General features: G+C 45.5%; 2 protein-coding genes across 11 annotated transcripts; both read left to right on the top strand.

Annotated features, from left to right (window-relative positions):
- The first annotated feature begins 162 nt into the window (after positions 1-162).
- pex11g (peroxisomal biogenesis factor 11 gamma) lies at positions 163-2,996 on the top strand. Its single transcript, XM_076029699.1, has 6 exons — positions 163-377; positions 781-978; positions 1,135-1,313; positions 1,421-1,489; positions 1,596-1,908; positions 1,939-2,996. Exons 1-5 carry the CDS (start codon positions 327-329, stop codon positions 1,810-1,812), a joined length of 714 nt encoding a protein of 237 aa, XP_075885814.1. The 5' UTR covers positions 163-326; the 3' UTR covers positions 1,813-1,908; positions 1,939-2,996.
- Positions 2,997-3,265: 269 nt separating this feature from the next.
- Positions 3,266-19,209, top strand: sec31a (SEC31 homolog A, COPII coat complex component). Of its 10 annotated transcripts, none has more exons than XM_076029686.1 (28): positions 3,266-3,475; positions 4,560-4,639; positions 4,948-5,071; positions 5,154-5,352; positions 5,453-5,548; positions 5,772-5,912; positions 6,009-6,151; positions 6,382-6,481; positions 6,587-6,748; positions 7,004-7,156; positions 7,253-7,483; positions 7,586-7,660; positions 7,952-7,993; positions 8,100-8,369; positions 9,132-9,264; positions 9,360-9,538; positions 9,631-9,757; positions 9,841-9,986; positions 10,691-10,864; positions 12,081-12,335; positions 12,897-13,001; positions 14,088-14,190; positions 15,384-15,824; positions 16,740-16,795; positions 16,946-17,191; positions 18,117-18,227; positions 18,326-18,397; positions 18,987-19,209. In XM_076029686.1, exons 2-28 carry the CDS (start codon positions 4,561-4,563, stop codon positions 19,164-19,166), a joined length of 4,143 nt encoding a protein of 1,380 aa, XP_075885801.1. In that variant the 5' UTR covers positions 3,266-3,475; position 4,560; the 3' UTR covers positions 19,167-19,209. The 10 variants fall into 10 exon arrangements, with proteins under 10 accessions (XP_075885801.1, XP_075885805.1, XP_075885802.1 ...); XM_076029687.1 differs by having other exon boundaries at positions 3,267-3,475; positions 9,144-9,264; positions 18,108-18,227; XM_076029689.1 differs by having other exon boundaries at positions 3,267-3,475; positions 15,384-15,773; positions 16,949-17,191; positions 18,108-18,227.
- Positions 19,210-20,657: the final 1,448 nt, after the last annotated feature.

Raw genomic sequence — 20,657 nt, 5'->3', positions numbered from 1 at the left:
AACAAAAGCTAAGTGGTTTTAGTCCAAAACACAATTTAAAAACGGAGCACTATGAGAACGTATGTTTTACTGCATTAGTCAAAGAGAAATTGAGAAAATGTGTCATCCTAACTGAAGAGGGCGCCATTATAACATGTGTCCGCAGGATCCTTCCGGAGCAACGGTTCGATTAAATCGACAATCCTCGACTTAAACTTTGGTCTACATTGCTACTTCCTGTTTCAAAGTTCAGCTGACAGCCTGCCTGCTTAGTCGTGTTTTTAACTGGAGATGTTTGTGCGGCAGCCTTTGGGTCAGAGTTGAGAGAGGCTGAAATACAGCAGTCTATGGAGTCACTTGTGCGGCTGTTGGAGTCTTACCGAGGCAGAGACAAAGTGGTGAGTACTATCGCGCTGCACAAGGGGGGAAAACATTTCATTTCTTAAGGTTGCTGCTTTAACAAATGCAATTCAGCTTTAAAGCTGCTTAGTCAAAACAATCTGAACTTTTGCATAAAATCATAATGTGCGTACATGTTGATGTCATCATATATGAGCATGGGCATCAGTAAAGCCTTTTATTTATTTATTTATTTGTTTGTTTATTTGCAATTACCAGCAAACCATAACCATGTAATACAGTGAAGATCTAAGAGGGAAAAAATTTGCTCCAGTGTTACAAAAACCACAGCTTTGCCAGAGGCAAAGGCTTAAATTAAAAAAAAAAAAAAAAAAAACATTTTGAACAGATCTGTTACCTGGTGCAATCTCTTTTTGTTCGTTTGTTTGTTTGTTTTCCCAGATCAGGACAGCCTGTTATGGCTCCCAGCTGATTGGTGGAGTTCTCTCCAGGAAGCCAGATGCTGATGTCTCTTTGCAGCAGTTGGGGAAGAGACTGCTGCTGTTTTCTGCTCAGCTTAGCCACTGCCGAACTGTTCTGAGACTGTTTGACGACCTGTCTATGCTGGCCTACTCCCATAGCTATGGAACCGGAGTTGGGGTAACAGCACACTTCTCTGTTTTCAAGTAGTGCACACCCTCTCAACAAAATTTTACTGATTATTTTTGCTGCAATGTAGTCAGCATTTTGCACAAAGCTCTCATAGCAACTTTCCTTAAAGTTAGAGGAGAATTTATCCATGCTTTCCCTTTAAAGGAGGCAGACGCTGGCGTCCGCTGGATCTCTGTGCTGACCAACGTGGCTGACCAGCTCTACTACCCATGTGAGCACATTGCGTGGGCCGCCGACGCCGAACTAATCAAGGTCAAGTCTGACAAGTGGTGGCTGCTTTGCACAGTCCTGTGGGGAAGCTCGCTGTTACTGGGAATACTCAGGTGTGACATCAGCTTTCATCAAACGGCAAACATCAAACTGTAAAACCAGCTGCTGCCTCATGGTGCAAAGTATATACTTGAGTCACGTCAGTGCTTCGCCCTTTTAGATCTCTCCGAGTTCTGATGCTGCTAAAGAAGAAGCTGAGGAGCTACGAGGGTGACGGCAGGGCCAGCAGGTGCCTTATCAAAACTTTTGCTTGCTGCTCATGTGGAGCAGAATTCTCCCACAATGGAATGTTGTTTGGAAGTGTAGGACATGACAGTCTGTTTCCCCTCTGGCAGTCACTCCCACCTCCACAGAAAGATGAGACGGGAACTTCTGTCTGTCGTCAGCAGCATGGCCGACCTCAGCAACGCCATCCACTGGATGCCACCCGGCTTCCTGTGGGCGGGGCACTTCCCCAACTGGCTGGTGGGACTCATGGGCACCATCTCATCTCTAATTGGACTGATCCAGATGAACACAGGGAGCAGTGACCAGACAGACAGTATAGAATGACCTGAACTTTATGAATGAATTAAGATGTTGGTAGCGAATGACAGAAAGCATAAAGTAATCAGACTAAGCTAATCAATGTGAATTGATCAATCAATTTTATTTAACTGATGCGCGTTTTAACGCATTCACTGCTGAATCACAGACAAAGATCGACACATAAAGTTGTGCACTCCAAACTTCTAATTTTCAATCTTGAATGCAAGAAGTCAAGGATTTCCATTATGATGTAAAAGTGACAGTTCAGCTACACCCTGCAGACTGGTTCAGTTTAAGTGCCTCAGGGGTGTTTCGGCTAATGGAAGAAAAAAATGGGATGCAAATACAGGTCAAACAACAACACACATTTAACATCCTTTTTAGAATAATAGCCATTATGAATTAATTAAAGTTTGTTATAAACTTGAAACACATAGCACAGTCGATCATTTTAAGAAGGTCTTCCACCCTAAAAAAAAAAAAAGATCATATACGTTTTAACACTAATGGTAAAAGTATTTGAAAATAGAGCTGTTTAAGGCAAATGTAGAAAGGTAGAGGAAATAACTGTTGCATAAAGTTAGAATGATTTGGTTTTCAGGTAAAATGCTCTGTTTATTCCCATTTAAATGTATCAGTAATCACTTTGGACCAAGTTGAATGATTACATTATGTATCTCAATTATCCACAAAAACATAAAACAAATGCATGCATTACATTTGTTTGGAGCTATCAAGGAGCAGTTAAAAAAAAGTGTCTAACTTTATGAGAATCAGTGTATGGATAATCCAAAACGCACAACTGTGACAGTGTTATCGCTTTAGAAAACTACTGAACATACACCACAAGGAATCATAGTCTAATTGGTCTTTACATGTAAAAGGTTTGGAAGGAAGTACATGTTAACCATAGAACCACTGTGAAGCCCTCTAGTCCTTATGAGAAACTTTTCTGTCACTGTCTCAGACAATGATAGTAAGACTAGGGTAAGGGCTCCCTCTAGTGATCGCTACTAGTTGTATGTAGTCATTTTAACATTTTTATTTTTATTTTTTAACTGAATGAATGAATACTCTGTAAATTAATAAAATAATTTTTCACATAAAACTGGCTTTATGTGATTTTGAGAATGCGTTATTGCATTTTATCGTACCAGTCTCAAGGTGAGGTTCAGGTACATGACTGGAGGTCACTCTCGATGCTGCAGAAGTGAACAAGACGATACTTTAGATAGGGGTCGAATATATAGTATGAATCAAATGTATCATTCAAACCCCTGTTTTGTTTCGAGATATTATTTTGTGTTTTAATGACTACACTTTTACTCTGGCGTAAACTATATCTACCCTGCCAAATTATAAGGGTAAATCGCAAATACATAGGGACGCCTTTGGCAAAAATGCAAACTTCACAGTTAGCATGTTAGCTGCCGTTCATGCGTAGACGTCCCCCGGAACTTGTTCTTCTTCGTGGGAGGAGACTGTTGCCTAGTGCCACGTTGATGGAGACCAGTGGGGACGTGGAAGTCTATCTTGAGTTCGTAGCAAGGACCTGGTAGCCCCTACTTCTGCTTTTCACGGTCGTAGATTCTCGAGCAACCGAAAGGGGAACTCCGCGTGGAGGGCGTTTGTGCTCGTCAACAGTTGTATATGTGTGTTCATGTAAGGAAGGAGCAAACACAGGAAGGTAAGCGGCTTGAGTGAAGTAATGAGAACTGTGTATGGTTTTCTGTGAGTGTGTGACACTCCTCACTGTTATCGTCTGGCTGCTAGCTGCGTAAAACATCGCATATGCCTCTCAGCTGTGTAGGACATGCTGTACACGCACTACGCCCTCAATTCTAGGTTTATAAAAAAGTTACCGGCGTTATGTCGATTTCCGCCTTTGGACTTTTCACGTCTCTACGCCGGCTGCTCCTTATTGGCGGTGCTTTGAGGCTTTTAATTGGTCAGTCAGCTGTTAGCTTCCTGCTAGCTGGTTATATAGTTTTTTTTCCCTCGGCGAGTGGTAACCTTTGGTCGCAATGCTTTCGCCGGTTCCTTAACGTGTCGTTTTAAAGCTCAAGACGTGTAATGTCATTGCTGCAAGGTAGCCGTATAGTGCACATATAAATATTGCAATAATAGCCGGGGTCAACCGGGCCTTTGTGTGTAACGGATAGGGTTAATAAACCACTTACCCAGTGGCCACATCTTGACCAGTAAGCTTCTTTACGACCTCTCGGAGAAAACACGTTTTCCCTTCCTGCCACCTAACGTTGACCTATCGTTAAAACCTAGACAGACACAACAGTGTAGCAACACACGGTCCGTTCGGGCAACTTTCATTGGTATTGCATGTTTATGATGAGATATTATGATGCTGCATTTGTATTATGTAAAAAAAAAAAAAAAATAGAGAGAGAGAGAGAGCGATATGGACCTCTTTAGAAATAAATGTTAGTCAAGGTAATAGAAAGGCATATAGCTGAACAAATTTTAATTGAATAACGAAAATATTAACAAGGTATTGGGTTTCCATGTTTTTGAATTGCATTAATTCTGTATTTTGTTGGTTTGTTTTAATCCTAGTTGACAATGTGTGTATGCAGGTCTTAGATTATAGTGTATAGGAGTTTACAGCAACACATTGTAGTTGAAAACATTCAGCCTTTTGTGCTAGGTGATAAGCTCTGGTAGGTCCTGCTGCAACAACATGGAAATGCATACAAATAAAATCATGACATTGTCGCGTTAGCGCTCTGTAGTCCTCACTGAGCTTATTTTTCCAGGATGAAACTCAAAGAGATCAACCGCACAGCCATCCAGAGCTGGAGTCCTGCACAGCACCATCCCGTCTTCCTGGCGACAGGTACGGGCACGCCACAAGCGACTGGCATAGACCTGCTACTGCGAGTCTCTCTGGTGTTTTAACAAGATCTGTCATTTCAGTCAAACCTGTCAGACTTTAAGTGAGCTCACTCCTTATCTGTTTGTTTCTCTGGTCCATGTTTTCTTAGCTACAGTTTGCATTTAACATATAATTGCTGTTGTTTATTTGATGATTGAAATATATGCCTATTGAAATGATTATTATTGCTTTTCGCCTCTGTATTTACTTCTTAGCTAGAGCACATAATGTGTTATGTTTTTAAAGTGTCCCGTCTCTTACCTCTGCAGGGACATCAGCCCAGCAGCTGGATGCTTCCTTCAGCACCAATGCATCCCTGGAATTTTTTGAGCTGGACTTGAGTGACCCATCACTGGACATGAAGTCATGCGGCAGCTTCTCCTCCTCTCACAGGTCCCCAGAACTGCTGAGCACGCTCCTCTTGTTGACTCTTTCCCTTGAGTGCATCTGTTCATCATGCGCGCTCCACCCACAGATACCACAAACTGGTCTGGGGTCCTTATGGAATGGACGCAGGCGGCCACCCATCTGGCGTCCTCATTGCCGGAGGCGAGAACGGCAACGTCATCCTCTACGATCCAGCAAAGATCATGGCTGGAGAGAGTGACGTGATCATTGCTGAAAGTGACAAGCACATAGGACCAGTGAGAGCTCTGGACATCAACCCGTTTCAAGTAAGCCTGAGATCGCTGTCGTTTTTAAGTGAAATGTGTTCATAATGTAATATCTGCATTTTTGGATGAACGCAAGAATCTTAAAAAATTTATCCTCTAGACAAATCTTGTTGCGTCGGGTGGAAATGAGTCTGAAATCTACATTTGGGACTTGAATAACTTTGGCTCTCCAATGGCACCAGGACCGAAAACTCAGGTATTTCATTTCATTTTTTCGATCATGTTTTAGCTTTCAAACATTTAAACCCTCTTTTAAAATACCTTTTTATTTTTTATCCAAAACTCTAGTAGAACATCAAAAATCTGGATTGAGCAAAAAAAAAAAAATCTTCTTCTTTTGTCCATCACGCTGTTCCATAACCGGATTATCGTCACCTTTAGCTTGTAAATCATGTTCTAAAATGTTTTTGTTTCAAAAGCCAGTGGAGGACATCAGCTGTGTGTCATGGAACAAACAAGTCCAACACATCCTGGCCTCAGCCAGTCCAGGCGGGAAAGCCTCAGTGTGGGACCTCCGCAAGAACGACCTGATCATCAAAGTCAGCGACCACAGCAACCGAGTACGTGATTTCTCTTCACCTCGGGTGCCGCATGGAGAAATTTCCCACATTCTCATCTTGCACTGCCTTGTGCCATCTGCCTGTCCTTGTTTTTAGATGCACTGCTCTGGACTGGCCTGGAACCCAGAAGTGGCGACTCAGCTGGTCTTGGCATCAGAGGACGACAGAATGCCCGTCATTCAGATGTGGGACTTGCGCTTTGCTACCTCGCCTCTCAAGATTTTGGAGAATCACACCCGGTAAATGATCCTATTGACTTTTTTTTTTTTTTTTTAACCAAGGCTGCATAGGCAATATTAGTCAAGCTTTTAATCTGCTCTAATATTGATGAAAATAATCTGATTTAAACTATTGAGAAATTACTCACTTGTCCATTTATTTTGTGATTTTTTTTTTTAATTTTATTTGAATGGCCTTGTGTTTCTGAGCATCCTGTGATAACTGCAATAATACCGGCCTTTATGAACAGGGGTGTCCTTGCCATTGCCTGGAGTTTGGCCGATCCTGAGCTTCTTCTCAGTTGTGGTAAAGACAGCAGGATCCTGTGCTGGAATCCTAATACAGCAGAGGTAACGACTGATCCCAACTGTGGTCAAACATATTCCCTCAGTCTCTCATGAATCTTTCCACGCTTGAGAAATTATTATATGACCGTTATTTTTCATGATGTCTAGGTGTTGTACGAGCTGCCCACCAGCAGTCAGTGGTGCTTCGACATCCAGTGGTGCCCCAGGAACCCAGCCGTGCTGTCGGCCGCAGGCTTTGACGGCCACATCGACATCTACTCCATCATGGGTGGCAGCAGCCAGGCGCAGAGTCAGAGACATGCGGATCAGGTGACATTAAATCTCCTCAAAAAAAACCCATTTATTTTTAATTGGCAATTCAGAACCATTGCACAGCATCATCATTTAAGGTCCCATGAAAAATGCAAAATTATTTAAATGTGTGCAACAAAGCATCACGTTTTAACAGGAAGCTGAAGCCTCTCAAATCAGAGCATTGCGGGACATTTAAACCTGGATGTCCTTCGCCTCAGCACCTCCTGCATTTCTCCTTGTGTCCAACTTGACTCTCGGTCTCTGTCGCAGATAAGCAACTCTTTCGGGAACATGGATCCTTTCGGAACTGGACAAGCGCTGCCTCCCCTGCAGCTGCCGCAGACTGTTGCCCCCGCCGCCATCAGCGTGCCGCTGAAGAAGCCTCCCAAGTGGATCCGCAGACCTGTTGGAGCTACGTTTGCCGTGAGTCCAGTTTTACCATTCAGCCTTTCCTTTCTCACGAATGTCGTAAACAGTTCAATTCAACTTGCCCCTTTTTTAAAATTCTTTTCTCCTCAGTTTGGTGGGAAGCTGGTGTCCCTGGAAAACGCAAAACCGAACACCCAGCAGCCTCAGCAGCCCAGCTCGCACGTGGTCTACGTCAGTCAGGTGGTGACGGAGACGGAGTTCCTCAAGCGCTCTGAGCAGCTGCAGGCCACCCTGGGCGCCGGCAGCTTCGTGGACTTCTGCAAGGAGAAGATCGACGCTGCCGGAAACGAGTTTGAAAAGACCGTCTGGTCTTTTCTCAAGGTGTCAAGAAAGATTTTGTTTCCTGAATGACCCTTAAACTACAATTGTAGTCAATGCAGCCATGATAGCGATTGCGTGTTTTTGCCTGTCTTGTGTTTTCAGGCCAATTTTGAGAGCGATATCCGCTGTAAGTACCTGGAACTCCTGGGCTACAACAAAGAAGAGCTTGCCTTAAAGGTAAGTTTCTAAACTAGTATTTACTGCACACTGAATCAGAATCAGAATCAGCTTTATTGGCCAAGTTTGTGCATTCCAAACTCCAGACTCCGGTTTATCATTGTTCTCTCTACTTAGCGTTAAAACAAAACAAAACAAGAAGGTAGTCAACAAAAGTTAATAAAAAAAAAAAGCAAACAAATGTGCAATATACAGCCTATCTGTGTGACAATATAAACCTAAATAGAAAGAAATCCATCTATGAATTGTTTCTGAGCACCCTGTGATAACCGTGCCCTGTGGTTTTGTCAGATATCAGCAGCACTTGAGGAAAAGCCTGCAGCCGCTCCACAGGTATTTTGTCATACTAGAACTGCCGCCACTTTATTTAGCCTCTGGTCTCTTTTAATTTTTCCCGGTTACTTCCTCTTGCCTGACTCTCATCCCTGTGAAGGTTCAGGCTGAGCAGCCTGCACCGGTGAGCCTGCAGCCGCTGCCGGACCTCGGCTTTGCGCCGCTCACCGACACCCCCGAGGCGACGTTTGAGATGATTGCCGCTGCAAACCTTCAGCCGGAGGCGGCACAGGAACCCGACTCCGCCCCCGACCCCGACCTTGAGGACGAGGAGTCGGCGGAGGCGCTGGAGCTGCACAGCGAACTGGAAGAAGACGTAGACCTGGGTCCCGCCGAGGCTGAAGCAGAAGAGGAGGAAGAGATCCTTCTAGCAGAGGTGCCGTGTGTTTTATTTTATTTTTTATTTTCTTTAACCTTTCTTCAACCAGGAAAGGCTCCCATTGAGTTACAAGAACTCTTCTTCCTGGGAGTCCTGGCCAAGACAACGGCAAGGAGTTACACGATACACAAAAGACACGCTCACAGATGACATGCTTCACACACTAGAGCATACTGATAATTAGCTAAGGTATTACAAGCTAACACAGACAACAGCTCTTAAAAGGCATAAGATTAAAAAACAGTTACATTTTTCACTCAAGGTTGATTTTAAAAGACTCTTAAAAGTGCTGAGAGGTGGAACAGTTTCCAGATTTAAAATGGCTTGAAATTCATTTCCAGACTTTTGGTGCATATGATGAAAAAGAAGCTGTTTTACCCTGTTCTGTTCTTGTTGATGGTGTGCTTAATAATATTTTAGTTGATTATCTAGTGCTGTAAACACTATTGTGGTTAAAAAAAAAAAAAAAAAAAGGAAATTTGATACGTTAAGTAAATTAACCAATGAGCCCCTTAGCAATAAAAATCAATGCATGAGGGAGGACCACTATACAGTTTCATACAGAGCGCAGTGAGTTCTAGCTGATGCACCTGCAATGAAACGCAAGGCTGAGCGGTACAGTACTGTACATCTAGCTTACTAGTGTACTTTTATCACCACATGTTTTCTCTGATTCAAGTCACTGTCACTCCTGTCAACTTTGGGTTGCACTTGTGAGTGTTTCAAATGTGAATGAGAACTTTCCCTCCGGTGCTTCAGGAGACGGTGGAGACGGTGGCACTGGTCGAGGAGGAGCCCAGCCCCGCTGAGGCTTCAGCTCCGGTAGAGGAGCCCAACGAGGTTGCAGCTCCAACACCGGCGCAGAGCGGCGTCAGCTTGAGCATTAGCAAAGGTGACGACCCTTCCCCCCCTCCCCCGAGAATATATGGAGTTAAACCTTTGGCCGTATTTCGTGGAAAAGCTGTTTTAAAACCACGTCTCCGTCAGATCTGGACGGCCTGATCACGCAGGCCCTGCTGACCGGAGACTACGAGGGAGCCGTGGAGCTCTGTCTGCACGACAACAGGATGGCGGACAGCATCATCCTGGCCATTGCTGGAGGGCCGGAGCTCCTGGAGAAAACCCAGAAGAAATACTTTGCCAAAACGCACAGCAAGATAACCAAAGTAACGACCAGAAGACTTTTATTGCCTACAGATTTTGGATGACGAGTTTTATTATAGATGAGCTAATCATTGTCTCCCCCTACTTCTGGTAGCTGATCAGCGCAGTGGTGATGAGGGACTGGCACGACATCCTAAAGACGTGCGACCTGCAGAACTGGAAGGAGGCCCTGGCTGCCGTCATGACCTACGCCCAGCCTGAGGAGTTCTCTTCGCTCTGCGGTCAGTGCCAGAATTCAAACGCAATCTGAGCAGGAAACCCCCAACCACCTCCCCCCCTGACTCCACCTTCCCTCCCTTCACAGACCTGCTCGGGGACAGACTGGAGGCGGCAGACGATGCCGAGCTGCGAACTCAGGCCTGCCTGTGTTACATCTGCGCCGGCAACGTGGAGAAACTGGTGGTGTGTTGGACCAGTGCTCAGGACGGACAGTGCCCACTCTCACTTCAGGTGAGATTGGATGAACACCTCGAGATGCACCATCTTGTTTTCAAGGCGGTCCAAAACATAATACCTCAACACAACAATGTCAGACAAAGTTACATGCAAAGAGCAAGACAAAAACAAAACAAACAAAAACAGAACAGGACAGTAAGTAGTAGCAACCCTATTCAATTTACTAATTCATTTTCACATTGTTTACTGGATCATTTAAAGCAGCCTGGAAACACACTTTTCAAAACGTAAAGGGGCGTTCAACAGGCGACTTGAGAAAACAGTCAGGATTGATTATGAGAGGCACCGACACTCGGATTGAAGATGTGAAAACAATGCTTTTTTTGAATACTGGAAAAGAGCAGAGAAGACGGATAGTCAGAGGCAAGCTATTCCAATCAGGTGGATCTTGGGCCATAAAATCCTTCCTTTCAACTTCCTTGGAAGCAAAGGGAACTAAAAAGAAAAAAAGGACAGAGCTCTGCAGAGCATATCTAGGTACATATGGAACAAAAAATTGTGTCAAACAACAATCAAAATCAATGCATTTGAAAATGAATTGACAGCAATAAAATTGCTGTCTCCTGTCTAAAGGAAGCCAGCTGAGTTTATCCAGCGTTATGCAGTCGTGTTAGAACAGGACAACCTAAAAATGAACCGGCAGGAGCCTGTTTTCACCAGAGGTGTTTTGTGTACTGATGTGACTAATGCGTTGTTAGGACCTGGTGGAGAAGGTGGTGGTGCTGCGGCGCGCTGTGGAGCAGACCAAGCAGTCGGGCCCCGCCGCCATCGGCATCCTACTGGCCGAGAAGATGAGCCTGTACGCCAACCTGCTGGCGTCCCAGGGCAGCCTGTCCACAGCCATCAGCTACCTGCCTGACAACACCAACCAGGTGGGGGAAGCAAACTCCTCAATGCGCTCCGCTGTTACCAGCCTTTTGCAGGTTTCAAAATACTATTATCATGTAGCTCAGAAGGTAGAGCTGAAAGGTTGGCAGTTCAAATCCCACTCCATCCCAGTCTGTTGAAGTGTCCTTGGGCAAGACACTTAACCCTAAAATTGCTCCCATGGGGCTGGCAGCGCCTTGCATGGCAGCAGCCACCCATTGGTGTGTGAGTGAATGGGTGAACGAGAGGTCATTGTAAAGCGCTTTGGGGTACCATTTTAAATCCTATTAAATATATAACGTCTTAATGTGCATCAGGGACTCTTTTTCAGAAATTAATATCCCAAGCTTCTTTGCAGCACAAACTGCTGCAGTATTTAAATTGCTGCGACTTGCGGCAGATTTGAGCCTTTCTAAAAGCAGGTGGAAAGGAACTTTTTCAAAAATCACTGAAAGTTTTGGAAAGGTCGTGATATTTGACTTTGCCTCTTACGAACTAGCAGAATCTGTTTGTTGTTCTACCCTAACGGAGGCAATGCGCTGGCCTTAGTTTAGTATCAGCTTTTTATTACACTGAAGACCAAACAAAACTACTATGGGGTCATTGGCAAAGGGTTCAGGTCTTTTTAGTATGAAAATTCTGTATGTACAGGTTGCAGGTAAGGTCATGGAAAAGTTTTGAGATGTTGTCAGTGAAAATGAGTGGGAACCCTGTAAATGCCACGTGGCGTTGCAGCTGTGGCTTAGCTCGCTAATTAAAACAGGCTGCAGTATCACACTCATTTCGTATTTTTAAGAAAAAATAAGATACTAAACTAAGGTAACACGTAACATAGCATAACGCAATGTAGCATAACATTGCGTAGCGTAAGCTAACATAACATTCAGTAACATAACGTAGCGTAACGTAGCATAAGAATGCGTAATGTACCGTAACGTAGTACAGCACACGTAACGTAATGTAACTTAATATAGTACAGCACACGGAACTTAACATAGTACAGCACAGGTAACATAATGTAATGTAACATAGGACAGCACACGTAACATAGTACAGCACACGTGACATAATGTAACATAGTGCAGCACACGTAACGTAACATAGCACAGCATAGGTAACGTAGTACAACACAGCACAAGCACACTCGGGGTCGACATGAAGGCAGCGATGGATCATTTTATCGTTCTTACCTGACCTCGGTTCGTGACCCTCCTTTTGCAGGTCGCCATCCAGCAACTCCGCGAGCGTCTCGGCCGGGCTCTGGGCCCGCAGCAGGCGCCGACCCCGGTGACCCCGGCCGCCCCGGCGCAAGCCCAGCAGCACAGAACTCAGCCTCAGCCGGCCGCCCACACTCAGCCTGTGGTGCGACATCCGTTCGTTCCCGTCCAGCCCGCCGTGGTGCCTCAGCCCGCAGCTGCAGCTCCAGCAGCGCCTGCCGCCTCAGTGCCAGCTCAGCCGCCGCTGTACTACCAACCCGTAAGTCCCTCCGCCTTCACGTTGTTTACACATGCAGGTTTTTTTAATTTCTTTTTTTTTCTTGTTCTTACGCCGCAGTAATTATTTTTTTTAACCTGTTTTAAAAGGAAAACGGGCAAGTCACCAGCAGGGGGCGCCATGATTTACACTGCTCTAGCTTTAAGGGGTTCAGTCAACTTGGGGGACAGACTGGGGCTTTTGCTGCAGATCACACCCTGACCACATGGTGGTGCTATCATCGCTGTCATGTCTTAGTCACTCCATTAGTGTGATATTCCATTCCCGCCAGGGTTTAAATCACATGTTGATCGCTGAATAAACACGAAGCGTCAACACTCGCTGCTTTATTTTGCGTGAGTGCAAAAAAAAAACAACAACCTTGTCGTCCCTCGACAGTTTTGGCTCGACTGTGCTCGTGTCATTTGAACCCTGGCGTCGTGTTTGGTTGTGGCGTTGCTACACGTTGCGGTTCCTCCCTCCCTCCACCTGTCGCCGTCCCAACCCCTCCCCCTCCCTGCCAATGATCACCGGTGCGCGCCATGTGTCTCTGTTGTGCTTCAGGTGGGGGCCGCCTCCACTGTCACCTCCTGGAGTAATCAAACTCCCACTGCCCTCCCCACTCTCCCTCCTCCTCCTCTTCAAGTAGGGAGCGCCCCAGACCACCAGGTACTACCAACGCCCACTGTGCCCTCACACTCATGTCCTCTGCTGCTTCTGCTGATGCTTTGGCCCAACTCTCCTGCTTTTTCTCCTCCCTGCATTTCATTTTATGCAATAATCCCCACTGCAGAAAGAGGGCAGCGTTAATCAAAGGCTACGAAAACCTTTAAGGCTTGGCATTTACATAAGTGAATATGCAAATATGTGCATATTTACACATTCAAATAGTTGCAGGATTCTCCTGTATTGTTTCTGCTGAAATGCTTCTCACGTTGCTCAAGCTTTGAGTGTTACTGTATTGATACTTTGCTCATTTAAAGAAGAAGAAGAAGAAGCTTTATTGTCATTGTACAGAATACAACAAAATTTAGCTTGGCAGCATCTCTCGGATATCGGCATGTTGCATTCACTGTCAGGTAATTTATCAAATTAAATTAAGTCTTTACATAAAAAAAAGTTAAATAAATACATAGAAAATATTCCCATATTATGCAAGATTCTCTGTAGCGACGCTTTCTAACAGTAAAATGTGTCCACAGCCTGTCAATGACTGCTGGGTACCCGCCCTTCATGATGTCACAGAGAGCTGATTGCTCATTGATACCCCCCAGCCAGACACTGACTATATTCCTCTCTCTCTCTCTCTCTCTCTCTCTCTCTCTCTCTCTCTCTCTCTCTCTCTCTCTCTCTCTCTAGAGAGAGAGAGAGAGAGACGATGCAGAAGGCTAAAAATGCAGATTTCTTGGTCAAGTGTAAATCTGGAAGATGGATTTAATGCGGGACCTCATCCGTCCACTTTTCTGTTTAGTGCTCTATTCAAAAGGAGTAAACCAAGCCCAGCTGTGCAACTCGGCACAAGGCTCCTCCCACCGTTCTGTTGCCGTCCACTGTGAGCACCAGCAGGTTTGCTGGCCCTCCAGCTGGGGATGAGTTTAGCGAGGGAGGAACCTGCAACCCTGTCGCGCCCGCTCCTCGTTGCTCTGTGTGTCTTTCTGTCGCTCCACAATCCTCCCATTCACATCAAAGTGTGTCAATGAACCCAGGTGATGACCCAGGTGAAAGCACGTCCCCCTTCTAAATGTGTCTCCACAGGTGGAGCCTTCGAAGCCCCTCTACGGGATGCCGCCCTCGGGCTCTGCCGCTGCGCCCCCGCCCTCCTCCACCCCTGCGTACATGTTCTCCCATCAGTACCAGCGTGAGTGTTTCACGCCTGAAAATCTTCCCACAGCTTGGAAAAATATTTGAAGCTGGAGTCTCCTAAAAAAAAAAACAAAGGCTCAGGCCTTGAGTCATTTATCTCTTGCTCTTGTAACAGAAACACATGACTATTTTAGATGGTCTCTTCGTACCTTGACATGTTTCGATGGCAGCTTCTGCCTTCCTCGGAAAGTCACCCAGGTTGTGTCACATGACATGACATGAACGATTCGGTCCATTTGGTTCACTTCGTTTCAAATGCGTTGCAGCTTGTTGGAGATCGAGTCGGGGTCTAGTTTGTGTGTTGCTCATTTGATATGTAGGCAGACATAGTGTTGTAGTCAAGACCACGCCAAACTGACACCAAGACATTATCAAGACTACAGAGTAACAAGATCGAGACAAGACCAAAAGTTTATATATCAAAGAAAAATAACAACAAAACAGAAAAAAAATGGCCAGTATGTTTTTTAAATTCAAGTTTGCTTCTAAATCTAATGGCAGCAAGGTCTCTTTTAGTAATTTTCTTTAAAGTTTTGCTGCTTTGCCAACTATTTTGAACCATTTTCAAAAAAACAGCTTTGCTTCATAAAATTAAAAAATAATAATAATAAACTAGGAATAAGGGGATGCGTCACTCTGGGTGTCACAAACAGAGCGTAAACCGCAGCAGCTGGATTCTTTTTCGTTATTATCGCGTCATTGCAGTGTCGGCTGAGTCCGGACTTGTTTTGTTCAAAAAAATCCAGAGTTCGCCAGATTCCGAGATTGAGACAAGACCAAGTGAAAATGCCTCCAAGATGAGCGCGAGACTCGAGTACTACCACACTAGGCAGACAGCAAAACCTGATTGAAACGTTAGTGGACCGACCCACTTGCATGTCCTTCAGCCATGCAATAACGTCAGTTTTATTTTGGACGAAAAAAGACAATAAAACCCACGAGAGCGAACAGATGCTGTCAAACAGACCTGCTAAACCAAACAGTTGTAACCCAGTCCTGTTGTGTCGTGCTTCCTGGATATGAGCAGTTTGCATTCATTCTTCTCACTAGGTCACAGTGTCGCGTTCATGCTCTCCAACTCTCGCATGCGCCGTCTTCTTAACTCAGTAGAGAAACACTTTTGTCCCATTGCATGACTCGCTTGTCCACTAACCTGTTGGCCTCCGTGTTCTTCTGTGTGACCCGCAGCCTACCCCCAGGTCAGCCAGTACCCGCCTGGAGCTGGGGGCGTTTCTATCTATCAGCCTCTTCAGTACTCCTCCTCCGCCGCCCCTCCTCATCCTCATCCTCATCCTCATCCTCCTGCTGCCGAGCCCCCCGGCTTCCTCTCTCAGTACACTCAGCCCGTCCCCTCTCAGCCGACGCCTCCGGCCTATCCCGGACAGCCTCCCGTCGGCCAGTGCCTGTCCTCTTCTCCTTCCTCCCACGCTCCCTTCTTTCCCACTCCTTCCTCCTCCTCCTCGTCCTACTCCTCGTCCTACTCCGCTCCGCCGTCGTCCGGAGCCTCTTTTCAGCATGGCGGTCCAGGATCTCCTGTGTCATACATGCCTCCTCCACCTCCACCGTGCGGAGTCTCAGGTACACAGCATAGCTCTGAGCCCTGGCCGACCCCGGCCTCTCGGAGAACAGGTCTGCATGCCTCTCTGATCAACCCTCCTCCTCCTCCTCCTCACAAACTGAAACCTCTCCGGTTTTCACTTCCTCTTTATTTTTTTGAACTTCAGTTAATTGCAGCAACAAGTTCAAATGTTTCAGCAGGTCACTGCAGGGTGTTTCTAATAGCCCAGGCAAATCAATAAAACAAAAGCCGATGAATGTTCCTCATCAGACTCCATTAATTACATTGCAATTGAAAGTAACAAGAGAGTGATTTTAACTCAGGGTTGAACGTTGTAATGGCGTTTTCACAGAGACAAATTTGCACGGCTTGGGTTGCTCCTCGGGCTGATCAGCTGCTTTATGCTCTTTCATGGAGAAGTGTTTCGATGTTGCAATCAATTGCACGATCAGCAATGTGGTGATGAACACGTCTCCGTCGATTTGAAGGCCTTCAGTGCTGAATGATTTTGGGGAAATACTTCTGAAAATGATTTTATTTTAAAACACTGGACAAGACATCTGATGGCATCACCGTCATCAGGTGTTTGGTCTGCAGGAAGCAGCTCTGGCAGTTCTAGATAACATAAGGGTCACATGACAGCCCAGTGTGTGAGCCAGAGATAGATTTGTTCTGTACGTCCAGTGCTTTAAAATAAAATCCTACCTGGATGAATGAATCTCCGCAGACGCCATTTGGGAAATACACTGCGTTTATGTTTTTAATATTGGAATATAAACAACCTAAATTTTCCCACTTATGAATCCCAAGTAGCCAATATTTCCATTGGAGACATATTACCTTTTTTCCAAGACTTTGCTACGTGTGGCTAAGCTAACAGCTACGAAATTCACAAATCAAATCAGTCATTTAAATTCAGCGCGGTGCATTCTGCTTGTTCCAAGGCAGAGTGAATGATTGCGATGTTGTTGTTTTTTCCCATGTAGGGCCTCAGAACGGCTGGAACGACCCTCCAGCCCTAAACAGAGCGTCAAAGAAGAAGGTAGGTTTGAAAGATAGCCGTGATTTCTTGTGGGGTTTTTTTTCATTAAAATATCCTAATAAGTGTTGATTAGTGGCAATTGGATTCTGCACTTCCAACAACCAAAGCGGTGTAGTCCCTCAAAGTAACCCGCGGCTTGCCGTCATCCAGCAGGTTCCGGGGAGCTACACCCCTCCCGCACCCATAACGGCCCCCATCATGTCTCCCCTGGGCGCCGACCCTCAGGCGCAGCCGGTGCCGTCTGGGGGCCCCCAGGCCGGGGCCCAGGGGCCCCACGGTGCCCAGGTTCCCTACTCGGGCATGCAGCAGCAGTTCTCGCCTCCAGCCATGAACCCAGCAGTGCCCACGACCAGCATGGAGGGGCCGCCGGGTGCTCCCACCGGCGACGTCATTCAGGTATTTTGCCTGCAGCTGATCAGTCATCCCTCAGTGGAGAAATCACTCCCTGTTCTCTGCTGCAATCTTCTGTTTCCTGTTGAGACGCGGTCGTACGTGTCTCGACACAATTCTCATCTTTTCAGCTCTAAACACCACCACAATGGATTTGAAATGAAACGAACAAGATGTGCTTTAACTGCAGACTGTCAGCGTTCATTTGAGGTTATTTGCATCCAAATCAGGTGAACGGTGCAGGAATTACAACAGTTTGTATATGTGCCTCCCACTTTTTAAGGGACCACAAAAGTAATGGGACAAATTAACAATCACTTTCACTTTTTAATGCTTGGTTGCAAATCCTTTGCAGTCAATTACATATAGACATAGACATCGCTGGACGTTGGCTTTCATCCCTGGTGATGCTCTGCCAGGCCTCTACTGCAACCATCTTCACTTCCTGATTGTTCTTGGGGCATTTTCCCTTCAGTTTTGTCTTCAGCAAGTGAAATGCATGCTGAATGGGATTCAGGTCAGGTGATTGACTTGGCCATTGCATAGCATTTCCACTTCTTTGCCTGAAAAAACTCTTTGGTTGCTTTGGCAGTATGCTTCGGGTCATTGTCCATCTGCACTGTGAAGCGCCATCCAATGAGTTCTAAAGCATTTGGCTGAATATGAGCGGGGAATATTGCCTGAAATACTTCAGAATTCATCCTGCTGCTCTTTTTTTTTTTTTTTTTTTTTTTTTTAAATACCCTCAAATTAAAGCTGACAGTCTGCAGATGCAGCACATCTTGTTCTTTTCATTTCAAATCCATTGTCGTGGCGAGTCTTTTTGGCGACTCGCTGTCGTGTCGCCAAAAAGATGAGAATTGTGTCGCTGTCCCAATATTTACGGACCTGTCTGTAACTGATTTCCCATTAACCGTCTCAGCCTCTGCAGGCCATCCCCACTGAGAAGATCACCAAGAAGCCCATCCCGGACGAGCACCTGGTCCTGAAGACCACGTTCGAGGCCCTCATCCAGAAGTGCCTGGCCGTCGCCACCGACCCGGTGAGTCGCTCAGGCGGAGGCCGAACAGATTTTCCCGAAGTTCGTCTCCCTGCCGGTGGATGAGCTGCAAGCGCTGACGCCTTGTGTTCCCTCCGCAGCAAACCAAGAGGAAACTGGACGATGCCAACAAGCGTCTGGAGGCGCTCTACGACAAACTCCGAGAGCAGACGGTGAGTGCCGCGCGGCTGCGCTTAAAGAGACAGCGCGCAGAAAGTAAAATCTGTTTATGTTTATGTGGTCCAGCCTGCAAAATATAGATAGTTCTGTGCAAAAAGAACAAACGGCTAGAAGGCAGAACATTTTATGGAGGTGTTAAACTGTCGACTGTTCTGTCGTTGGGCTGTTTTAGTACAAAAAAATGCCCTTAGTGGTTTAATGTGATGGGAAAGCACTTGTAAATCCAGGTGCAATCAGTGAAGCGTGTTGGGTCGAACTTCCACTTCGCTTTTATCTTTTTTTGGCTGGTTTTGTTCCTCTTTTAATGCAAATATGCCTCCTGCAACCACTGATGTTGTCATAGATGTTGTCACAAACAAAAGAAATAAGTTATTTGCAACCTTAGTGATATCACAATAGAGCTAACAGTTCAAAAGAAATGATGGCCTTCTCAAATCTCCTGGGAGTTTGAGTTTCTGTAGATTATCGTTGAATTGTTTTGGGTTTATTATTTTTTTAAATGACATACGACCTTCACATCGTTTCCGACTCTCCTCTTCTGAGTCCCGCTGTTAAAAATCCACCCACTGTCGCGCTCTGCAGCTCTCCCCCGCCATTGTCGCAGGACTCCACAACATAGCCAGGAGCATCGAGAGCAGATCCTACACCGAGGGCCTCAACATCCACACCCACATCGTCAGCAACAGCAACTTCAGCGAGACGTCGGCCTTCATGCCCGTCCTCAAGGTGGTGCTGACGCAAGCCAACAAACTGGCCGTCTGATTTCGCTTCTCCATTTAAAAAATAAAATGAATTTAAAAACCCGTCCCCCAAAGCTCCTCCAAGACACAAGACGGTGGGACGGAGGAGACCGACGCGGTCGGGCCTCAGGCTCATTTCACAGAAAGCTGCAGATGTTGTTGTTTTTTTGTTTTTTGTTGTTTTTTTTAAAATCATGCTAACAGTCTTATTTGTGCCATTCTCTTTCTCTTTCTCTTTCTCTCTCTCTCTTTTTTAATGTTTTGTCGTCGTTTAAACTCACATCTCCCAACTCGAGCGACGCCGCTCGGCTCAGTGGCGAGAGGAAATCCTCATCCCTCCGCCAGGGGGCGCAGGAGTTTTACTTTAAGTGCCGCTGTATCTACAGCAGGTCTCGTTCGACGTCAGATTTCCTTTAAAAAAAAAAAGTGGCAGGAGATTCAGGAATTCGAAGGGCTTTTCTATTTACTAGTGTTAAGATAATCATTGTGAATGTCGTCTACATGAAATACGAAGCCATTCTAAATCGTCTAGACAATAATAGCGGCGGCATATTTTTAGCTCACACAAGCAGCGACGGAGAGCGAAGAGGATCTCGCTGCTCTGTCTCCATATAATCAACACACGTGCACACTACAAACACGCTCAGATACGTTCCGATATTCTTTTTTTTATTTTACACAGAACTTCAATTTAAATGCAAACAATCCGTTGCAGTTGATTAAATAAACGGGACATTGAATAGAGGAGGAGCTTTAGGATTTGAATGCCAGATGGAAGGAAGTGTTTTGCTTTGTTTTGCTAGTTCTCTAAAAACCCTTCCCACGCTTGGGCTGTCTAACTTTCACCACTGGTGTCACGACACTAAAAACCATTGGACCAACATTGTTGTTGCTAGGAACGAAGCCAAAGCGGTGCTGTCCCATTTGTTGTTGTTGTTGTTTTTTGTTGTTCTTTTAGTTTCACTTTATTTGTTTTTATGTCTGTTGCAGTGTTAAAAGTGAGTCTTGAGGCAAGAGTTTAAAAAAAAAAAAAAAGATTTTGAAAAATGTGCTTTTATGGAATTGTAAGGAATGCATGCACAGAAACAAAAGACAGAAAACGCACTAGCGGTCTTCTATGATGGCATTCGAGGTTTCTAATCTGCTTTGTAATCAGGCCTCGCTGAGGAACTGGAGGAAGACTTGTACTTGATTTCCCCCTCACCCCTACCACAACTACAAGAAGGGCCGTCGTACCTCGCTTTATGTTGTTGACCAAGGAAAACAAGTCTTTGTTTTTGATTGACGACATGCAATATTTTCAATAAATAGTATTTATTTACAATGTCCTTTTTCCATTGTCATTTCTCCATTTCACCTTGATTCGCGTTCTTAAATGATTTTGACACTGGCCTCATATGCAGTGATTGTAGTTGTAGTAGGAATACTTCCACAAACCCCTGGATGGCCGAGAACTTCCTCCACCTCAACGTCGCCGCTCCTCTCTGGACACGGTCTTCCTTGCACGGCCCCT

Source organism: Nelusetta ayraudi, unplaced genomic scaffold (genome assembly GCF_046127955.1).
Source record: "Nelusetta ayraudi isolate G7.1 ecotype Tasmania unplaced genomic scaffold, CSIRO-AGI_Nayr_v1 ptg000026l, whole genome shotgun sequence".
Classification (NCBI taxonomy): Eukaryota; Metazoa; Chordata; class Actinopteri; order Tetraodontiformes; family Monacanthidae; genus Nelusetta; species Nelusetta ayraudi.
This window is presented reverse-complemented; position numbering and strand designations above follow the sequence as displayed.